General features: G+C 35.4%; 1 protein-coding gene across 1 annotated transcript; it reads left to right on the top strand.

The window, feature by feature from the left end:
• The first annotated feature begins 2369 nt into the window (after positions 1 to 2369).
• LOC136982559 (acyl-coenzyme A thioesterase 13-like) lies at positions 2370 to 22259 on the top strand. Its single transcript, XM_067279059.1, has 3 exons — positions 2370 to 2600; positions 10839 to 11023; positions 21835 to 22259. Exons 1-3 carry the CDS (start codon positions 2520 to 2522, stop codon positions 21986 to 21988), a joined length of 420 nt encoding a protein of 139 aa, XP_067135160.1. The 5' UTR covers positions 2370 to 2519; the 3' UTR covers positions 21989 to 22259.
• The last annotated feature ends 650 nt before the right edge of the window (positions 22260 to 22909 follow it).

Here is a 22909-nt window from a genome sequence, read left to right as displayed (position 1 = left end):
TGACTAAATAATTAAGAGATTAGGGAATGGGGACATAAATAAAATCCTGTTGAAAGAGCCAGAATTTTACTTCAACAAAAGCTTAACAGAACCAATCACTCGCTCGGTACAGTGGGAAACTGATTTCCGTGTACACCTGGTATTAAAACGAATTAGTTAGAAAACGAATGACTATTAAGTTTAACATAGTTAGATTTTTACAGCTACGGTGAGAAACGTTTAAAATTTACAACAGCCCTGTGGCGTCCTTTGAGATATACTAGTGATGCGACAAAAGAAGCATTTGACATTGACCGGTATCGGCACCCTCGGGATTTGGCACGCACACACTCACTACACACCTACCTGGACCGTCACTAGTTCCATCCATTAGCTACTCGTATCAAGATATTTGACTAAGTGGATTGTTTTAAGATTTAAAAAGTAAAGAATATTTTATGTTATTTTTATGTACGTTTCTTTACAAAGCTATATTTTAATTATAATTTTCTTTAAAAGTATATTAATACAATCGAACAATACATTGTACCAGGTATGTATATCCACCGCACATTTTATTTCACCGAGTAAGTTTTTATAATTTATTTTTAATTTTAGCCCTTATATCGTGGCTAGCGATTCAGAATGTAATTGTGATATTAAAAATACATTTAGAGAAGTCTACAGTTTTTACTGGCTTATCGAACAAATGAATACGAATGGACCCTTGACCAGTGATTCTTAACAGGGGGGCCGCGGCCCCTGGGGGTCCATAAGAAGTTTGCCGGGGGCCGCCAAATTATGCAAAATTTCCTTCAGAATATAATAAAAAGAAAATTGATGTATAATCCGAATATCGTATTGAAAAGTGAAATAAGAAAGATAAAGTTTTCCTATTTAGTTTTTATTTATTTATTTTGTATTTCTTCCTACATACAACTTTGTTAGTACAGAAGAAATAAATGTAAATATGCTACTTACACCGCAGTATTTACTTCTTTTATTCCAAAGCAATTTTAAGAAACTATTAATGCTTGGAATTTTAAAAATAATTAGGAAAAATAGTAGGCTTTGAAAATTTAAATATTTTTGCAAAAGTTATGCAAAATCCTTACCACAAGTGGGCGTTTTAGTTTTAGTTTAGTTTTAGCATCGACATTGGATCGATTTATCGACATGTTTCTTATTTTATTTTCTGTTAAAAATTAATGAGTTTTCATGTTTAATTGTGAAGTTTGAATGTTATTTAAATAGATAATGAAATAATAAAGTTATGATTTACATTTATTATATAAAAATAAAGCAATAATAAAAAAATCAATTTATTATAGATAAATTATCAAATTATCAAATATAAATTATTATTAAAAAATGGGGGTCACAAAAAATTATGAAATATTTGGTGGGCGGCGAGTCGAAAAATCCCCAGGAATTTTTCGGGGGTGGTCCGTTCGGATATGTCGGGCCCCGTCCCTCACCACCCGGCCGCCCCATTGTGGGCCTGGCCGAACCCATAATGGGCCTACTAAAAGAGGCCCTCTTAGTGCCCACAGGGCGGAAAGAGTTAAAAAAAAAAAAAAAAAAAAAAAAAAAAAAAAAAAAAAAAAAAAAAAAAAAAAAAAAAAAAAGACCACTGACGCGCAATTAACTGATTGCCCCTGGAAGTCGGCTTCTTACAGAAACACAGCTTCCCTGTCATCAAATGTCACGGCACGCCACTGCTTTCTTAATTCTAACTTTTTTAAAACTCTTTCCGCTCTGTGGGCCCAAGAGAGCCTCTTTTAGTAAGCCCATTATGGGTTCGGCCAGGCCGACAATGGGGCGACCGGGGGGTGAGGGACGGGGCCCGACATATCCGAACGGACGACCCCCGAAAAATTCCTGGGGATTATTCGACCCGTTCGGATTTGATCCCGGGTCCCTCAGAGCAATAGGCTGCCACCTTGACCGCTCGGCCATCCGGCCGACATCTTAATTCTAATAAGCACCCTCCAGTAGCCGAGTGAATAAAACCACCGAATATTGGTAGTTAGTCGTATTGGACTTGTAAAAAACGCTCTCTTAGTGTCCACAAGCGGAAAGAACTTTTAAAAGAAATGTAATCATTTTTTCTGAATATAAAGTTAATGTTACTCTTCTTTGAAGTATTGCAATATTCCATAAAAATTTTAAGAAATTTCGTATGTCAGATTAAAAGACTACACATTAATGCTTCTTCGCGGGAATGTAAATGGTGTTACGCTTTTGGAATTTATTTATATCGAGAAAAACATTTTTAACATAAAATTAATTTTAAAAATATTTTTTCTCAAGTTTTGATCTCAAATTACAAAAATAATAAAATAAAAAAATTAATCTTCTGGCACTAGGTGGAGTGATTTGTTTGGGAAACGAACACGTGTTTATGTGATGGAAGTCGGAAGTTTTATCTAGAAGAAGCAGTATTTTTATTTATAAAGAAAGCGCTTTTACTTTACATTTTAGAAAAGAGAGGAGATATTCCGAATTTTAATTTTGAAAGAACCGATATAAAGATCTTTATGGCTAATGCCATAAGCAGATTTCAACTTGTATTGAAGAAGAGAATAGAAAAGAATGGATTTGATAGAGTTTTTGAAAAAGTAATACTTTGGTTACCATACAATTAATCATTTATTTAAGTAATATACTTAACAAACAATTTTAAAATTCCACCAATGTTCTTTGTCTTAATGCTGACCCCACGTAAACACGGGAAACAGCTGTCTTTATCTTCTTTTCCTGGGAACTTATAATTGTCCGTGTCTTAGCAATGTACAACATTGCGGTCTTACCACAGTTTTGTGTAATCGGGGATACTATAGATTACCACCTATGGGATTTCGGGACTTTGAGTATATATCTGAACTGAGGGGACCGAGACGAGTTCGACGATACCCTACTTTTGGACCGGAGACGAAAAATAAGAAAATTATCATACTTTTTTAATGCTTTCGTGCAGACGGCACCATAGTTGTTAGTGCTGCCATCTCGCGATAAAGTCTGCAAACAAATTAAAAAAAAGCACTCTGAAAGGCAAGAAATTGCACAAACAGTTGAATCCCACTTCCTTTTTTTTCTTTTGTTCAAGAACTACCGTGAATCAATAACTAGTGACGTTAAACAATTGGCGGCCTGCCGGCGGCTTTCCTCCTGGGGGGAGTCCGTCGGGAGCGCAAACAGTTGAACGCCGGTTCATTTTTTTCCTTTTGTTCAAGCATCGCAACTCCCGATCGCGATAGCGTGGTCGGCTCGTAGTACTAGCAGACCATGAGCGATAGCGAGACCGAGGAGCAGTAGCCCCCGAGGTGGACGAGCGCGAGGGTGTGCAAAAAGGACTGAACTCTAACTGTAGACAATTGGTGTGCTCGTGGATCAACATCTGCCTTTGTTGAAGGTATGTATATATGGTCGACTTGCCGGACTGCCTGTTAAACACGCGATAGGCTTAGCGGAGAGAGCGACGCGACTCCCGATCATTGTGCAATTTCTGGAAAAAGTATGATAACTTTCTTATTTTTTGCCTCTGGCCCAAAAGTAGGGTACTGTTAAACTTGTCTCAGTCCTCTGAGTTCAAATATATACCCAAAGTCCCGAAATTCCATAGGTGGTAATCTATAGTACACCCGTGTAATCTTCCTTTTATTTTGCAGCTTATTTTCTTATCATACATCACCCCACTCATCTCTCACCAGTTCATCCATCCACTCTGAACTCTGCTGGATTTCTGCACTCATTCCTCCATCACTTGCTACATATGATCCAAGATATTTAAATTCAGAAGCTGTTATTAACTTTCACTTGAAACTGTATATAACTTTCATCACTTCCACCAGTTGTCATGTATATTGTCTTTGTTCTGCTGATCTTTGTGCCTATCTTCCAGCACTTTTCTTCATTCTTCCAGCTTCTTATAAGAAGGTAGAGACCCTTATCTTGGGATGTTTTGCACGGCACGATGTGTCTGCAAACGGCATACTCTGTGGTGCTTTGCTCTTTGCGTCTTTCGCCGATACGTCCGTCACCAGATCCGACAGAAACGGACTAAGAGCTGAGCCCTGATGCAATCTAACTCTCACAGTGAATCCTCTGTCATACCCTACACTGCTCTTTACTTGAGTCATTGCCCCCTTATACATTTCCTTTACAAGTCTTATATACCGTATTTTACGGACTATAAGATGCACTTTTTTCTTTGAAAAATTGCCTCCAAAATTCAGGTGCGTCTTATAGTTCGTAGCGTCTTATAGATATTTTTTTTTTAAAATTGTTTAAAAATTAAGGTGCGTCTTATAGTCCATAGCGTCTTATAGTCCGTAAAATATGGTACTTTTCTGGTATTCCCTTTACCCTCATACATCTCCATAACTCCTGTCTAGGCATTCTGTCATATGCTTTCTCCATGTCTATGAATACCATATACAGTTCTGTCTTCATCTTTATACTTTTTATATATAGTATGTATTTATTATCTCTGTACTTTCCATCAGCTGCTTTAGAGTAAAGATTGCCTCTGTTCCCCATCCCAGCATGAAACCAAACTGTTCCTCACGTATAGCTGTCTCTTGCTTAACCTTTCTTCCACAATTCTCTCTCAGACATCAAGTTAATTCCCACATTCCTGTGCATCATCATTTCCTTTATAAATTGGCACCAAAATATTTTTGATGCACTCATTTGGTATCCTCTCTTGCTACCACAGCTTTTTCATAAGATCCCATACAATATCAACACCCTCTTTGCCCAAATATCTTCATACATCAGCTGGGATCTGATCAGCTCCTGTTGCTTTCCCATTCTTTATTTTTCTAATTGCCCTTTCCATCTCCTTGCTTATATCTGCTGCCACTCCATTTATCTTCTTGTTCTTGCATAGTACTCTTGGATTTTCCTCATTCAGTAGTTTCTAAAATAATTCTTCCATCTTTGTTTTATTTTCTCTTGGTCTTGTAACACTACCATTCTCATCTTTTATTGATGTGAAATCATTTGTTGCCTTGTCCCTCACTTCTTTTCTTTCCAGTTCCTCATAGGCCTTATCCACTGCCTTTGCTATTGCCACAGCCCTTTTTGCCTGTTTGCTTGCTACCTTATATGTTTCTTTATTTTCCCTGTTATTTGGCATATCCTATCTTTTCTTCATTTATTGTAACTTACACCTTTTCATTCCACCACCAAGCCTCTTTTCTATAGGGTGATGTTTTCCCCAATATCTTCACTCCAACCTTCCTTATAATATGACTATTGTAGCTGTACACTATATATTTTTGTTGTAAATATAAATTTAAGTTTAGTTTAGTATCCTTTTTTTCTATTCTTTGTCTCATCTCCTTCTAGAACTTTCTTGCTTTGTCTTTCTGGTTCATTATCCCTTGGGTGGGATTACCAATTCCAAGAAAGGTGTATGTAAACAAAAGGTGAGGCAAGGCCCTGGGGCCGACGAACAAAGGGAAGAGACACTTTTGGTCAGAACTCTCAACGAGGACGGACGGAGAGAAGGAAGGCACCAGATAGCTAGTACGACAATCTGAGATCACTAGGTTTCGAAAAAGAGACTTGGACTCGAATTCCGAAGAATAAGGGCGGAATTAGGGTAGCCACCCGATCGAATTTTAGACGATTGAAGGCTACGTTTACCCCAAGGAAGCTAGTGAAAGAAATTGAAAGGAGTGCCGACAGATAACACGAGGAGCAACGTCCCAAGAAAAGCATCAAACTAGTATCTCACCCAAGTCTTTGAAAAAACAGGAAAGTCCTGGGTATTTCTACCTTTTTTCTTCTTCTATTTTCCATCTTCTCTTCTTTTCTTAGTTATAATTAGCATAAGAATTAGTTTGTAAGTTTCGACCCGTGTATAGTTGTCGCGCTCGTTGATCTTTTGTTTGTTAGGATAGATTGTAACGTGTGTGTGTATAGAAATCACTTGTAGTTGTTGGGATCCAAAGAACCTGTTTAGAGCAAAAATAAATTACTTTGTTACGAGAATAAAATCTAGTTATTTATTTGTACTATCCCACTCGCTGGACCTTGTACTGTACTTGTCACCCTAAACTTTACAGTATTAAACTCCCACCATTCCTGCACATCTTCCAGTAATTTTATTCTTCCATGCTCTTTTTCCAACTCTATTCAGGTCCCCTCTTTCAATTTCCACTACTTTATCCTTTGTCCTTTCCTAAAAGTCTTTAGATTTTTTTGTCAACTATTATCACCCAATCAACTACTACCAATCTATGTTGTGCTGATACACTTTTTCCATTAATTACCTTGCAATTTCTCATTTTCTTAAGATGTTTCCTGTGATACATTAAGTAATCAATCTGGCTTATCCTGTCCCTCTTGTATGTTATAAGTTGCTTCTCATTCTTTTCAAACTAAGTATTGGCTGCTGCCAGGTCAAATGCTGTTGCATATTGTATTATTCTGTTTTCTCCTCTATTTCTCTTACCTATACTCCATCCACCATACTTCTTTCCTGTCTTTTACATTTTTTCACATGTCTGTTTAAATCATCCCCATAATCAATCTCTCACTGTCTAGTATTTTCATTCCATTTTATATAATTCTGTTCAGAAGTTATCCTTTTCTTTTTCCCTGCATCCTGTTTGGGAGCATACATGTATACTACTTCTTTGCCCTTAATCCAGTGAAGCCAGGGTTGGGCCATGGACCAAAGACCTCCATCTCTTGTCCAAACAATGTTGTTACATCATCAGTCCTTTTTCTTAGGTCTTTGGCTATCTTGTGCATTCACCTCTTCCTGGGTCTTCTCCCCTCCATCTCCTTCTCCTGGTATGTCCAAACTATCTTAGTCTAATTTGTTCTGTCTTCTCTCCAGATTTTTCATTCTTGTCCTTTCCCTTATTTCTTCATTTCTTATCCTGTTTCTTCTGGTCTTATTCAGCTGGCTCTTGAGGAATTTCATTTCTACTGCCTGGATCTGTCTTCTTTTCAAGATGCAGTTCTTCTCTCCCATCACTTAAAAATCAACAAACAGCAAAAACCCTTTAAGATGCAGTCTTTTTATTTAAACTTCTAACGTTTTTGGTCTACTTTATTGACCTTCAGGAAAAATCGAATTACAGTAGAGCATTGATTATCCGAATGCTGATGAACCGAAATGTCTGTTAACAGAAAGCATTCCAGTCGGACTCTGTCGTGCTGAATTGAACGTTTTTGATACTAGATTAACTTGTAAAGTATATATTTTTTTTGTTTTTATATTTTTCAATATATTTATTTTGTTTGTACAAAATAAAGAAATGATTTTTAAGAATACAATAGCCATGATTATTATTATAAAAATTTTTGTTAGGCTTAACATCGATGAAAATTCAACGCAAAGCGACACGCAACGGAGAAAAATTTCAACATGGGATATATTAATACAGTCAAACCTGTTTTTATGCGGTGGATAGGGACCGCATTAAAAAAAACGCATAAAAAAATCACGCGAAACTTCACGAGTGGCTATAAAAAATAGTTTTTGCAACACAATTAAAAAAATATTATTTTTTGTGCGGTCAATAGGGACCGCATAAAAAAAGTCTCACATAGAAAATAACTCAAAACCATATGAAATAGAATTTATTGACAACAGATGTCAGCACTTGACTGCATCGTCTCGTCTATCGTCTGTTTTACATATTTTTGTCCAGGTGGTGTTTTGTTGACTTAAAAAATAAATTATTTCATTTTTCGCATACTCATGCAATAATATTGCTATAATAAGTTTATTTAGCTATAATACGTCAACGTGAGACATGACAAATCGCACGAGACTAGTCGCCAACCATACCGCACAAATAAAAAAATTGCACAAAAAAAGACCGCATAAAAACAGGTTTGACTGTATACTAATTACATGGGATATACTAATATACTATATTAATAACGTATTTTTTCGTACATATCGTACAAAATCGATTTTGCGAACAACCCCAGTCCCCAATTGATTTGGATAATTGACACTCTACTGTATTACAATTTTTCCTGGTTAATAAAGTAGACCAGAAAACATTAGAGGTTTAAATAAAAAGACTGCATCTTAAAGGGTTTTTGATGTTTGATGATGTAGTTCATGCTGCAGCTCCATAAATCAATATTGGGACAAAGTATAATTGATAAAAGACTTCATGGCACTCCCTTTTTCCAGATCAAAGTTCTCATGCTTTGATAGAAGTCATCAGTTTCTGTATTTTCTACATATTTCTTTGTTCTACTTTTTGTTCCCAGATATCTACAGCTGTCAACATCCTTTAATAATTCTACATTCAGTTTGATTTTTCCTCTCCTCTCTTCTCCTGAGTTCTCCTTGACATCACCACTATCTAGCTTGCAAAATCTCAGCTTATCTTCATTCACCATTCCTATAGTTCCCTGCTCCACACATCACATACATAAAATCCACCTAATAAACAAAGCATTGACAAATATATCACACTAACCTTAAAATGCTTTGCAGATATTTTTGAACATATCACAAACACTTTTGGTCCACCCTAGGACCTTCAGGTGAAGTTCTACTAGAGAAAACCCTTTTCTGGTGCAATTCCATTCTGTTCCATTTCCAATGTGTTCTAATTTCCTTTTGAATTTCCTTTTTAAATTTTAAATTTCTAACAATGTGCGCCTGCAACAGCTGTTATAACACTGGTTCATATGTAGCCTGCCACGCCTTCGAGAGTTGTTTTTCGTCTTTAAAATTGATTGAAAGGCCCTGGAATTCCACTTAAAAAATTTCTAATGCTTCCAAATTCCTAAGTTGGTGTATATGACAAGTTTTCCAGATCATGGTTGCTTGTTGTAATTCGGGTGTAATCAGTGGTGATATTCGGCGGGTTCACACAGGTTCGGCCGAACTCGTTGTTAAAATTTTCAGTTTTCCAAGCGGGTTCGCCCGAACCCGTTGTTAAAGTTTTCAGTTTCCCGAACCTTGTTAAACACACAGAACATTTCTCAGTGGGTTTGTTTTTTTAAAAAATATATTAAAATATGCATATTATACTCTAATACTACTAAACTAGGGCCTTATACCCCATTTGCACAGAGCATTTCAATCTAGATTGTGAGCAAGGTCAGGGAGTATGTCTTGGTGCGATCTCTCTCGACCGTTTCAATCGAGGTTTAATCACAATCGATTCAAGAGTGTTCTTGAAAGTAGATCCAGTTATAAGAGAGATCCCAGAATGCCACGCGCAGCGAGACAAGATGGCTGTGGAACACGTGTCGGGCTATGGACAGCGAAAGAAAAAGTATAATGTATCTCAAGAGATGATGACATGTGCCTATTTCTAGAAGTGCCATATTGCGGTAAAGAATTTCTCTGCCTTGAAAAAAAAAAAAAAAAATGTCGACAGCCCTAAAATACTATTGTTACCTGGCCTTCTCCCATGGCTCGTTACATTCTAAATACGCCACTGATTGTTAAATATATGGTTGCAAGAAAAGGTGTTGTATTTATTTCTAGCCAAAACTTCCATTTCGTTTGTTGGTGATTGTCAGGGAAAAATTTTCTGCTAGCAAACTCCTTGTTAAATATTTCGAATATCACCACTGGGTGTAATGTTGTTTTCGCTGGCGTATATAGCTAAGGCAGTAGTGTTTTTTTTTCTTTTCAATATCGATTTTATGCTCACAGAGGCATTGTTTGAGCAATCTTCTTGTAGATCCGATATATACAAGGTCTCTATTGAATCTGTTATCTGTGATACGTTAAAAAATATCTGCAAAGCATTTTAAGGTTAGTGTGGTATATCATATACATATCCATACACACATACTATTGTGACAAAACTTCCTCCTGTCTTCAGCTTAACACTCATAATCATATCACTTCTTCTGATTACCTCACAAACATCATTTCATAACTCCTTGTTGACTATGACACCTAATCCATTCCTCCCTTTTCTATTTGCTCCTCTAGAGAACAGTCTATAGCCATCCCCAGCTCCCTTGCTTTACTTCCTTTCCACCTAATTTCCTGCAGGCGTAAGATCCTCAGTCTTCTCTTCATTGCATCAAGTCCATTCTTTACTCTTTCCAGTCATTGTCCCATTCAAACATTAAACACCCTTCTCTTTTCCTTTCATTGGAATTTAGCTAAACCTGTCATTGGTTCAGTAGCCCAAGCTCATTTCTTGAAGTTTCCAGATGACATGACTGTACGTTTCTTGCAGGAAATGTCCAAACTCTTGTATATTCTCTCTCCACTATTCCATTTGGTTTTGGGATATAAGTTTTACAGTTGGGTGCCCTTCCTGACACCAATCCTCATCATTTACTGGGCTTGAAACCAGTGCCTAAAGGACTGGCTTGCTACCTTAGTGGCTGGTATTTTTAAAATTCCATCTATAATAAAGTTATTACACAAAATGTAGTGATTTATTTGATGAAATTTCTCATCTTACCCTTGAACATTCTGCCAAAGTTGAGAGCAAACATTTAAGTTTTTCTTATTTTGATGATAATATAAAAATATTTTGATTGTCTTTTATCAGATAAGACCAGTCTTCAATGTCAAAACCACATACACATGATCTCTTATAAGCTTAATTACATGTTTTATTCAGATGGTGTTTTTTAATTCTAAGTTGAAGATAATTTTAAATAAGTCCAAATGAAACTTATTTTATAACATTTTTTATTTCCATACTATATTTTATAATGTTTTGATTGTTTTAATTTGTTCTTATTTTAATAATTATTTGTTGTTTGTATTAATATTTTGATTTATTTTTGTTTGGATAAGTTTATTTGTCTTCATTCTATTATATATATGAATAAATCAATGTATATTCTCATCTCAAATAATTACTTTTAATAATAATATTGTTTTACAGTTAAAAGTAATATCGGCAGGAGCGACTAGTTGCACTTGTGAAATGTTGATATGTAAAGAGCACGAAAATATAAACGGACTTCTTCATGGTGGTATGACAGCTTCGTTAGTGGACGTCGTTTCCACCCTCATATTGGCCTCTTCAGAAAAACAGGTTACGGGAGCTAGTGTGAATATGAATATTTCGTAAGAATGTTGTTTTTTCATAAAATTGTAGCAAATCCTTTCTATCTACTGTTTAAAAATATAATGCAGTACAAGTACTTCATACATACTACTATACAACATTAGTTAACATAGAAACTGTTATCAGATAAGTCTGACTACTGTTTACTACATTTTAAATTTTTTATTGAATGATTTAAAATTTGAAATTATAATTAAATCTATAATTGTAATAATATAAATGATGTATATTATTTCTAATATTTCTAAAAATAATAAATACAGTATATCTATAAAGTCCTTGTATACTTTAAAATTTGAAAGGTAATAATATGATGATAAGATATTATTATTACGGTGATAATAATAATAATAATAATAATAATCAACTCCTAATCTCTCCCGGGGTCACCACCTGGTCGTGGTGGGAGAGCCCAGTAAGTTTACTGATCCATAGGGCAATGCAGGCTGGAGCATAAGCTCCTGGTAGGGACACCCATGCCAGTAAGGTCTATGGGGAGAAATGAAGCTAAGAGTGACCACGCCCACATTCTGTGGAGATATTCATCATGGTAATAACTAGATCAAAGTGTGATACCGGCTCGGACGTCGCCCGGGTTAACAAGGTCCGCGTTCGTGGGTTAGGCAGAGGCTCACGTTCGAAAAATAGGTCACAGTCTCCCTTGGTTACCGGTGGCGAAAGCAGCACCGGCCCAAGCATGGCTACTGCAATGCCCTCAACAGATGTGAGGAACCAACCCAGCCTTGGTGTTTCTGTGGCAATGCATCCACAGACCACAAAGGCTGGAAAACCACGCCAACGGATGAAATGGACAGTAGAAATGAACGAGTTTATCATCCGTACTTATTACACCATCACAAAACTCGAAACAAACATGACAGCATACAGACAACAACTACACCATAGATTCACACAACAGTATCCTCATCTCACTGTCACCGAACAAAGGGTTGTTGATCAAAAAAGAACAATTATACACAACAACCTTATTCCACAAACAACACTTGAACTTATCAAACAACAGGTTGCTGATCAAATACATCAACAGACAGAAACATCTAACATTAATGAAGATCATGTAACCTGTCAGGATAATCCAGCAACAAGCATTGATAATAACACACATACAACAATTACCACTAATGATACTACAGACACTTCCTCATCCATCACTGATAACATAGACTTGGATTTAGTTAATACGCTCTCACTTATATTTCAGGAAACACTCACTAAATATACAGGTACAGATCCCACACAACGACCACGAATACCAAAAATCAACACGTCAAAGGAAGTAGGAAAAACACTAAATTATGTAAACACTCACTTACTACCACACTACATTCATTCAATTTCTACACTCGCAGACATTCATACATTAGTTTATGCTGGGGCAGTCACAGTAGTGACACACCATGGACTGAAAGTACAATCACAGACAAATACACAGAAAACACAATTCTATCACAAGCCTGCCTGGCAGAGAAGAATAGAAACACAAATAAATGACATTAGACAGCAATTAGGCAGGCTAACACAATACACTAAAAACAACATAACACCCAAATTAAGGAAACAGCTCAAAAACATTTTCAAGAAAATAAAAACACACACAAAACATGAACATCACAACACACGCATTACAGAATACATTGATACACTAAAACAAAAACTTGCTGCCAAAGCACGTAGACTCAAACGATACAAAACATGTACACTACGAAAACAAACAAAATAAATTATTTTTTACAAACTAATGAAAAAACTCTTTTACAGACAAATTAATAACAAAGCAAACACTGATACACAGCACAGTGGCACACCAACAGAAGAAGAACTCACAACATATTGGTCTTCTCTTTGGGTCCAGTGCTGTCACGCACATGCTGATGCAGGCTGGATCGAGGAGGAGAACATGAAACTTGCACAACATACCAATCTATGCCCTGTGTTGAAATAAACAATACATGATTTCCAATACACTGTTAACAGAACACACAACTGGAAGACACTCTGGTGTAGACAACATTCACAATTTCTTGGTACAAAAAAGTTTACATCACTGCACCAGAACTAGCTAAACATCTAACACACATCATCATCAATCCACAAGACATGCACAATTTTCTTACTCAGGGCATCACCTACATGAAACCTAAAAACAACAATACCACAGACCCCACACAATACAGACAATTACATGTCTTCCAACACTCTACCAAATTAATTGAACATTCCTGTATTGCAAACAAAAATATACAAACATGTTGAAGAACACGACATTCTAACAGAACAACAAAAAGTTGTCGTAGAAAACCACAGGGGATGCAAAGAACAGTTACTCATAGATTCAGTCATTCTACGGCAAGCACACAGACAACACAGAAACATACACATGGCATATATAGACTACAGAAAAGCATTCGACAGTGTTCCACACAGTTGGCTGCTACATATCCTACACATGTACAAAATACATCCATCACTCATTGCATTCTTTCCAAAACACTATGCAGCACTGGAGAACAACACTACATCTCAGGGTTCAGTAACACTTCCATACAAACAAACCAAATTTTTATTAGGCGAGGAATTTTTCAAGGAGATTCCTTGAGTCCTCTCTGGTTCTGCTTAGCCCTGAACCCATTATCCAACATGTTAAACAACACGCAATATGGTTACAATATCAGACACAAAAAAACAACACAGTTTACACTGTCACATCTCATGTACATGGATGACATAAAACTTTATGCATCCACACAAAAACAACTTCATCAACTCCTACAAATCACACATTCATACACCAAGGACATACAAATGGAATTTGGCCTAGATAAATGCAAAACACTTCACATAGAAAAAGGAATCCTGAAGAAAGAAGATTTTGCACTTGGAAATGGAGACATTATTGAATCCATGGAAGAGGGCGAGTTCTACAAGTATTTAGGATTCCAACAGGCCAAACTAACAGAACATACACAAATAAAGCAAAGATTAATTAAAGAATACCAAAGTAGGTTAAATGCTATTCTCAGAACACAGTTAAATGCAAAACACACAGTTAAAGCAATAAACACATATGTCATCCCAGTACTCACATATTCTTTTGGAGTTATACATTGGACTCACACAGATCTCGAGCAACTCCAAAGGAAAACAAGAACAACACTTACTAAGCATAAACAACATCATCCTAAATCTGCCACAGAAAGATTAACCCTTCCACGTAAAGATGGCGGACGTGGCCTGATTGACATAGTTAACCTTCACTACAAACAAATACAGTCACTGCGAGAGTTTTTCTACAAAAAACAAGAAACATCACAATTACATAAAGCAGTAACTCTAGCAGACTCGAATAACACACCATTAAACTTACACTCACATCATATGGACACAACGCAACATATAAAAAGCATAGACACCATTAAGCAATCGTGGGCTCGAAAGGCACTCCATGGCAGGCATCCTTACGATCTGGCCCAGGATTTTGTTGACAAAACTGCGTCAAACAGCTGGTTAGCTCGGGGATGCCTCTTTGGGGAGACGGAAGGATTCATGATTGCCATACAGGATCAGGTCATAAATACTAAAAACTACAGAAAACACATACTCAAAGATGCAACACTCACAAATGACACATGCAGAAAATGTCACATCATGCCAGAAACTATACAACACATCACCTCTGGTTGCAAGCTCTTGGCACAGACAGATTATTTACACAGACATAACCAAGTAGCAAATATAATACACCAAGAGCTTGCAAAGAAACACAAATTAGTAGACATCCACGAACCATACTACAAATACATTCCACAGACAGTATTGGAAAACAACACGCACAAAATGTACTACGACAGAGCCATAATCACAGATAAAACAATTTTACCACAACAGACCAGACATCACACTCATTGACAAACACAATAAAATCACATACATTATAGACATATCCATTCCAAACACTCACAATATACAAAACGCATGCACTGAAAAAATTAGCAAGTACACAGAACTCGCCCAGGAAATAAGGCATCTGTGGAGGATGGATAGGGTGCTTATTGTACCTGTTGTTCTCTCCTCTACAGGTGTCATACCACACACACTACACAAAAGCCTGGGCACATTAGAATTGAATAGAAACACATACATCACACTACAGAAGGCCACTATATTGAATACATGTCATATTGTGAGAAAATTCCTGAATACAGACACACACACTGATACACTTCTTTAATTTCTGTTTTGGTTACTATGCCTTGACTTTGGTCCGGCATAGTACACAACCACCGGTGTTAACCGAGTATCATCTCACTTAACCCAACATAATAATAATAACTCTCCGTGGTCACCACCTGGTCGTGGTGGGAGAGCCCAGTAATTTTACTGATCCATAGGGCAATGCAGGCTGGAGCATAAGCTCCTGGTAGGGACACCCATGCCAGTAAGGTCTATGGGGAGAAATGAAGCTAAGAGTGACCACGCCCACATTCTGTGGAGATATTCATCATGGTAATAACTAGATCAAAGTGTGATACCGGCTCGGACGTCGCCCGGGTTAACAAGGTCCGCGTTCGTGGGTTAGGCAGAGGCTCACGTTCGAAAAATAGGTCACAGTCTCCCTTGGTTACCGGTGGCGAAAGCAGCACCGGCCCAAGCATGGCTACTGCAATGCCCTCAACAGATGTGAGGAACCAACCCAGCCTTGGTGTTTCTGTGGCAATGCATCCACAGACCACAAAGGCTGGAAAACCACGCCAACGGATGAAATGGACAGTAGAAATGAACGAGTTTATCATCCGTACTTATTACACCATCACAAAACTTGAAACAAACATGACAGCATAAGACAACAACTACACCATAGATTCACACAACAATGTCCTCATCTCACTGTCACCGAACAAAAGGTTGTTGATCAAAAAAGAACAATTATACACAACAACCTTATTCCACAAACAATACTTGAACTTATCAAACAACTGGTTGCTGATCAAATACATCAGCAGACAGAAACATCTAACATTAATGAAGATTACGTAAACTGTCAGAATAATCCAGCAACAAGCACTGATTATAGCACACAACAACTACCAATAATGATACTACAGACACTTCCACATTCACTACTGATAACATAGACGTGGATTTAGTTAATATGCTCTTACTTATATTTCAGGAGACACTCACTAAATATACAGGTACAGATCCCATACAAAGACCACGAATACCAAAAATCAACATGTCAAAAGGTAGTAGGAAAAACACTAAATTATGTAAACAGTCTATTTAAACTTATCTCATCTACTAGTAATTTATCAATTAACAGGACTTATTATACTGGATTTATGGATGCAGCAATTAGGTCTTACAGATCAGAAATGATATTGTTTATTTAAATCACCCAAACACATACACTTTAACATTGTGTTTTGGACCTGCCTGTTCCTCATCAGCAGGCATTTAAAAGACATTTTCTACAATTAAAATAAATTTTGTTACAATCATAAATAAACAAAATTCCTGACAAGAAAATTCTTACAAATTCTCGGTTTTTAAACACATTCCTAATTCCAAGCATATTCAAAATCAATATTAATCAAATAATTCCATGCATATTCCTGTTTTTTTAAAAACATAAATAATTAAATTAAATAAATTTTTTGTTTTAAAACTTACACCAAAACTTACATCATTGATTGTTGACATTCACTTAAACTTCACCCCAATCCATTCCAATCCTTCCTTTTATACGTCTCCCCCCTTCTTCCGTCAATGATTCCTCTCCACGATTGGCGTATCTCTCTTCCGGTATTGTTATTTATTCTATCCGTTTGTTTAATTATATCGACGTGTTTGTATAATTGTCTTTTATAATTATTTTCCTCTCTTTTTCCCTTATTTTCACGGTATTCAAATCAATTTTGCAACCTTGTGAATTACAGTATTCGGCCACTACAGAATTTGCATATTTTTCCCTAATTGCTCGAATATGTTCACTTAATCTTATTTTTAATTTTTGTTTTGTTTCACCAATATATGTTTTGTTTTTAGGTTACAACTACAATTCATGAATACACCACACCGTTTTCTTCTGTTATGTCGTATTTTTCTTCGTTTCTATAACACAGATATTTTTTAGTTGATTTATTTTTTCCGGTTTTCTCCGCTATTGTTATATCTAGATAAGTGTAGATTAGAACAGCATAAACTATCTAGATATAACAATTGAAAGAAAAGACAATAGACTAATTTATAAAAAATATGTTAAACCTATACAAATTCCAAAAAATAATTAATTACAAATCAGTCATTCCAGTTAGTATGAAATATAACATATTTAAAATGTATATGAATAAAATAAGACAAAGAACAAGTGAGACTGAAACACAAAAACAAGAAGGAGGAGAAATTATTAAAATGTTTATTATAAAAGATTATCCAAAATACTTACTGAATAAATGGATAGGAAAATTAGAAAATGATAAACAATTAAAATTAATGGATGAAGAGAAAAAATTTGTTAAATTAAGGTATGTTCCAAAGTTATTTGAAAGAATTAAAAAAGTAGTAAGAAGTAGAATACCGGAAAAAATAAATCAACTAAAAAATATCTGCGTTATAGAAACGAAGAAAAATACGACATAACAGAAGAAAACGGTGTGGTGTATTCATGAATTGTAGTTGTAACCTAAAAACAAAACATATATTGGTGAAACAAAACAAAAATTAAAAATAAGATTAAGTGAACATATTCGAGCAATTAGGGAAAAATATGCAAATTCTGTAGTGGCCGAATACTGTAATTCACAAGGTTGCAAAATTGATTTGAATACCGTGAAAATAAGGGAAAAAGAGAGGAAAATAATTATAAAAGACAATTATACAAACACGTCAATATAATTAAACAAACAGATAGAATAAATAACAATACCGGAAGAGAGATACGCCAATCGTGGAGAGGAATCATTGACGGAAGAAGGGGGGAGACGTATAAAAGGAAGGATTGGAACGGATTGGGGTGAAGTTTAAGTGAATGTCAACAATCAATGATGTAAGTTTTGGTGTAAGTTTTAAAACAAAAAATTTATTTAAATTTAATTATTTATGTTTTTAAAAAAACAGGAATATGCATGGAATTATTTGATTAATATTGATACAACATACTCAGAACACCTTTTAAATTTGCAGCCATGTTTATTAGATACTAACTAACGTTTTCGGTCGTATTTAATGACCTTCTTCGGGAAAAAACAGTAAAAAATCGAACACTTAAAACATTTGCAGTAACGAACAAGCGTTTGGAACATTTTTAAAAGATATTCTAAAGAGAATTACGTGCACCATCTCTACATCGACGAATATTAAATAACAAAATACATAAGAATAAATAAAACACAATGAAAAATAATAGGCTCCAGGGAGACATTAAAAATAAAATACCAACATAAAATAAAGTGCAAACCGAACGGCGCAGTGAACATAGAGAAGGAAACGAGCTGGGCGGAGGCAATAACTAATGGGTTCTGTCCTTAAGTAAGCTTCTTCTTATCCACTTTTCTTAAGTAAGCCTCTGCTTATCCACTTTTCTGACATTTACATACCGTTTGAGCGCTAAGCTGCAGATACTTTACTAGCCTCTCGGAAGTTGATAAATTGTCCTTTCTGGCTGGCTTTGCAGATATGCCATGCTTCTGCATAACGGAGGTGCTTTATGTTGCGTACTGTTTGTATTAATCTTGCGTGGGCCCATTCAGCTTGGACTTCTTGGGGATCTGCCAGGACATAAGTTGCCAGCGCTGTGCATGGCTGTTCGCTTCTTATGTTTCTCTGGTGTTCCGCCAGCCTTTTCTTGAGTGATCTGGTGGCTCCGATGCAAAACATTTTATTCTGCCTCCGTGTGTCCATAATAGGGATTCTGTAAACTCCCAGAAGAAAGTTTGTCTCCCTGGAGCCTATTATTTTTCATTGTGTTTTATTTATTCTTATGTATTTTGTTATTTAATATTCGTCGATGTAGAGATGGTGCACGTAATTCTCTTTAGAATATCTTTTAAAAATGTTCCAAATGCTTGTTCGTTACTGCAAATGTTTTAAGTGTTCGATTTTTTGCTGTTTTTTCCCGAAGAAGGTCATTAAATACGACCGAAAACATTAGTTAGTATCTAATAAACATGGCTGCAAATTTAAAAAGGTGTTCTCAGTATGTTGTATTGATAAGTTACGCAGTCTACGCTGATTAATATTGATTTTGAATATGCTTGGAATTAGGAATGTGTTTAAAAACCCAGAATTTGTGAGAATTTTATTGTTTTATTGTCAGGAATTTTATATTTATTTATGATTTTCTACAATTAAAATAAATTTTGTTACAATGTCTTTTAAATGCCTGCTGATGAGGAACAAGCAGGTCCAAAACACAATGTTAAAGTGGATGTATTCGGGTGATTTAAATAAACAATATCATTTTTGATCTGTAAGACCTAATTGCTGCATCCATAAATCCAGTATAATAAGTCCTGTTAATTGATAAAGTACTAGTAGACAAGATAAGTTTAAATTAAGTTAAGAACACAAAGGCATATTAATTATGTAAACACTCGCTTACTACCACACTACATTCATTTAATTTCTACACTCGCAGACATTCATACATTAGTTTATGCTGGGGCAGTGACAGTAGTGACACACCATGGACTGAAAGTACAATCACAGACAAATACACAGAAAACACAATTCTATCACAAGCCTGCCTGGCAGAGAAGAATAGAAACACAAATAAATGACATTAGACAGCAATTAGGCAGGCTGACACAATACACTAAAAACAACATAACACCAAATTAAAGAAACGATTCAATACCATTTTCAAGAAAATCAAAACACACAAAACACGAACATTACAGAATACATTTATACACTAAAACAAAAACTCGCAGCCAAACCATGTTGACTCAAATGATACAAAACATGTTTTTCTACAAAAACAATAAAATAAATTGTTTGCAAACAATGAAAAACTTTTATATATAAATTAGTATTAAAACAACCACCGATACACAACACAGTGGCACACCAACAGAAGAAGAACTCACAACTTATCAGTCTTCTCTTTTGTCGAGTCCTATTACACGCAATGCCGATGCCGGCCGGATCGAAGAGGAGAACAAAAACTTGCACAACATACCAACTATGCCCCATGCCGAAATAAACGTACACGACATCTGCTACGCCATTAACAGAACACAGAACCGGAAGACATTCGGTGTAGACAACATTCACAATTTTTGGTACAAAAAGTTTACATCACTGCAACAGAGAAACTAGCTAAACACCAAACATACATCATCAATCCACAAGGCATACCAAAATTTCTTACTCACAGCATTACCTACATTAAACCTAAAAACAACAATACCACAGACCCCACACAATACAGACTAATTGTAATAACATGTCTTCCAACACATCACAAATTGTTGACATCCTGTATTGCAAACAAAATATACAAACACGTTGAAGAACACAACAATCTTACGGAACAACAAAAAGGTTGCAGTAGAAATCACGAGATGCAAAGAACAGTTACTCATAGATTCGGTGATCTACGGCGAGCACACAAACAACAAAGAAAAATACACATTTTTAAAGCCGTTTAAAAAATGTTTTGAAATTTAAAGACATTATAATCAGTACAGCGATGCCTTCGATATGGTGGTTAATAAGTAAAGCTTATATTGGATTGAACAGAAAGTTTTAATGTATTTTTAATAGCTGTGGTTATCTGAAATAAATGTGTGATTTAATTATAACAGTTGTGAAATTTAACGCATCATTGTTGCTGATGTAGGGTATTGTTCTTTGTTTTAGAATATGTGGTTTATATTAAACATTGCTACGTTAAAAGTAAACGTTGATTTACATTTGTTCTAATGCGCATGGTCATACCCAGACTCGAAGACAAACGTGACAAGAAAAGACGATTTATAAAAGTTATAAATACGTGGATAGTCCGAAGATAGTCACACGAAATTTTTGTAATTCGTCTGAGATCGACGAAGTAAATTTGAAATTGATTTGCCCCTGTACATCATACTTTTCCTGTTAGCAACAGAGTCTTGCCGGTCATTATCTCACTCCTTTATGGGGAAAAGTTTTCAATTGAAATAACATAACTTCCTGTCTAGATGGGAAGATCGTATATAGGTAATCGGACCTCCTGTTCCTAAGCTTTCTATAGCTTAGGAGCAGGAGGTCTCGATTAGCCTCTCGACTTCCATCTAATTCCGTTCTCGAAATTAAGGAAAAACGGACTGACGACAGTGGGAATTTATGTCTACAATTTTGTTAAATTACGGCCCAAGAATTAAATTTAAAAATAATAAAAACTCTGGCCTGTACACTGAAACGTATGTAAATCTACATATCTATCTGTTCTGTATTTTGTTTATGTTTTTATTATAAACGTAATATTTCGGAAAGTGTGGACGAAGTACTTATCCGTCTTGATTGATTTGATTATAATTCATCCGGGCAATCAGAGTTAAGTCTGTATTTATAACACTTCTTTGTAAAGTTTCGGTTTCGTCGGTTGGCGGGGAAGGAACATTTTGCTTTTATACTTTTATATATATATATACCTTTTCATACAAAAATTTGAAAGAGTCATTAATAATATAAACAAAATTTTAAGCTCCAGATTTTATAGTTTTAATTTGCAATAAGTGTATGTAATACTTATCATTTTTGTGTCACTTTTGTAGTCTGATAGTTTAAGTAGGACTTCTTTATTTTTCAGATTTTTACGGCCCATTAAGAGCGGAGAAGAAATATTAATCGAAGCAAAATTACTTCAAGTAGGCAAAACATTGGCATATTCGACCGTAGACATTAAAAATAAAAAAACGGCAAAATTAATTGCAACAGCACATCACACAAAATACGTAGGATGAATTTTTATCAATACGACCGTACTGAAAAAAATTCGGAATTACCGGAATTAGTTAACATTATACAGTTGTTAAGAAGGAACGTTCTTAAAGCAAAACGTAGGCAATTTTTTTTATTTGAGTATGATGTATATTAATTAAATAAATATCTTCAAGGAATTAAATAAGATTAGAAATAGTCTTACATTCTCATTAAACAGGAAAACTTTCTGTCTAATGTATGTATATTTGTAAAAAGAAAAATCTATTAATAAAATAACTTCTGGTAGTATAATTTATATTCTTGCGCTTAATTTTTGTCAGAATTGAGTAATAGCTAACATATTTGAAATGAATTTCAATATTTACTAGAACAAGAAATTACAATCTGCCCATTTTCTTAAAGATGTTTACAGATTAAATGGGGGCTGCATCGACATCAATTTTTGAATTATATTTCAAATCAAATGAAATGTAATTAAATATATTTTTATACAAATTAATTTTTCTTTCAATTATTTTCTGAATCTGGGATGTAGAAAAATAATTTTGATATCTTTTATTAGTTTGCTTATACAGCGGAAGTTTACTAATGTGGCCTCTGGAAAATAGCCGATAATTCGGACTTTGTTCGATAATTTGGCACACGAATTCCGCAAATTGGAATTTGTTAGTCAGTGTTGCGCTAAACAAAAGCTCGGCCACAAGAAATCACACGTCACAGACATGTTTCAAAGGGAAAGTTATAATTACTTCGTGATTCCAAACAGGTTAACAGCCTGGACCATCCGCTCGGCGGGTTCTGGAACTTCAACTTTTCAAGAATAATTTTGGTTAAATAACCACGCGTATAATTGTTTTTAAAGTATCGTACACTCGTTCTATAAAAAGCAAGATAAATGTAGAAGTTTTACACGAGTTTATAAAAACAACTTCGAGAAAGTA

This window comes from Centruroides vittatus, unplaced genomic scaffold (assembly GCF_030686945.1).
Source record: "Centruroides vittatus isolate TY-2023 unplaced genomic scaffold, ASM3068694v2 contig_854, whole genome shotgun sequence".
Lineage (NCBI taxonomy): Eukaryota > Metazoa > Arthropoda > Arachnida > Scorpiones > Buthidae > Centruroides > Centruroides vittatus.
Note: the sequence above shows the minus strand (reverse complement) of the source record. Positions and strands in the feature narration are given on the sequence as shown.

Coding starts and splice junctions, on each gene's coding strand:
- LOC136982559 (XM_067279059.1), top strand. CDS start 2,520: ATGGCTAATGCCATAAGCAGATTTCAACTTGTATTGAAGAAGAGAATA. Junction 2,601..10,838: donor TTGATAGAGTTTTTGAAAAA/GTAATACTTTGG, acceptor ATTGTTTTACAG/TTAAAAGTAATATCGGCAGG. Junction 11,024..21,834: donor AGTGTGAATATGAATATTTC/GTAAGAATGTTG, acceptor TTTATTTTTCAG/ATTTTTACGGCCCATTAAGA.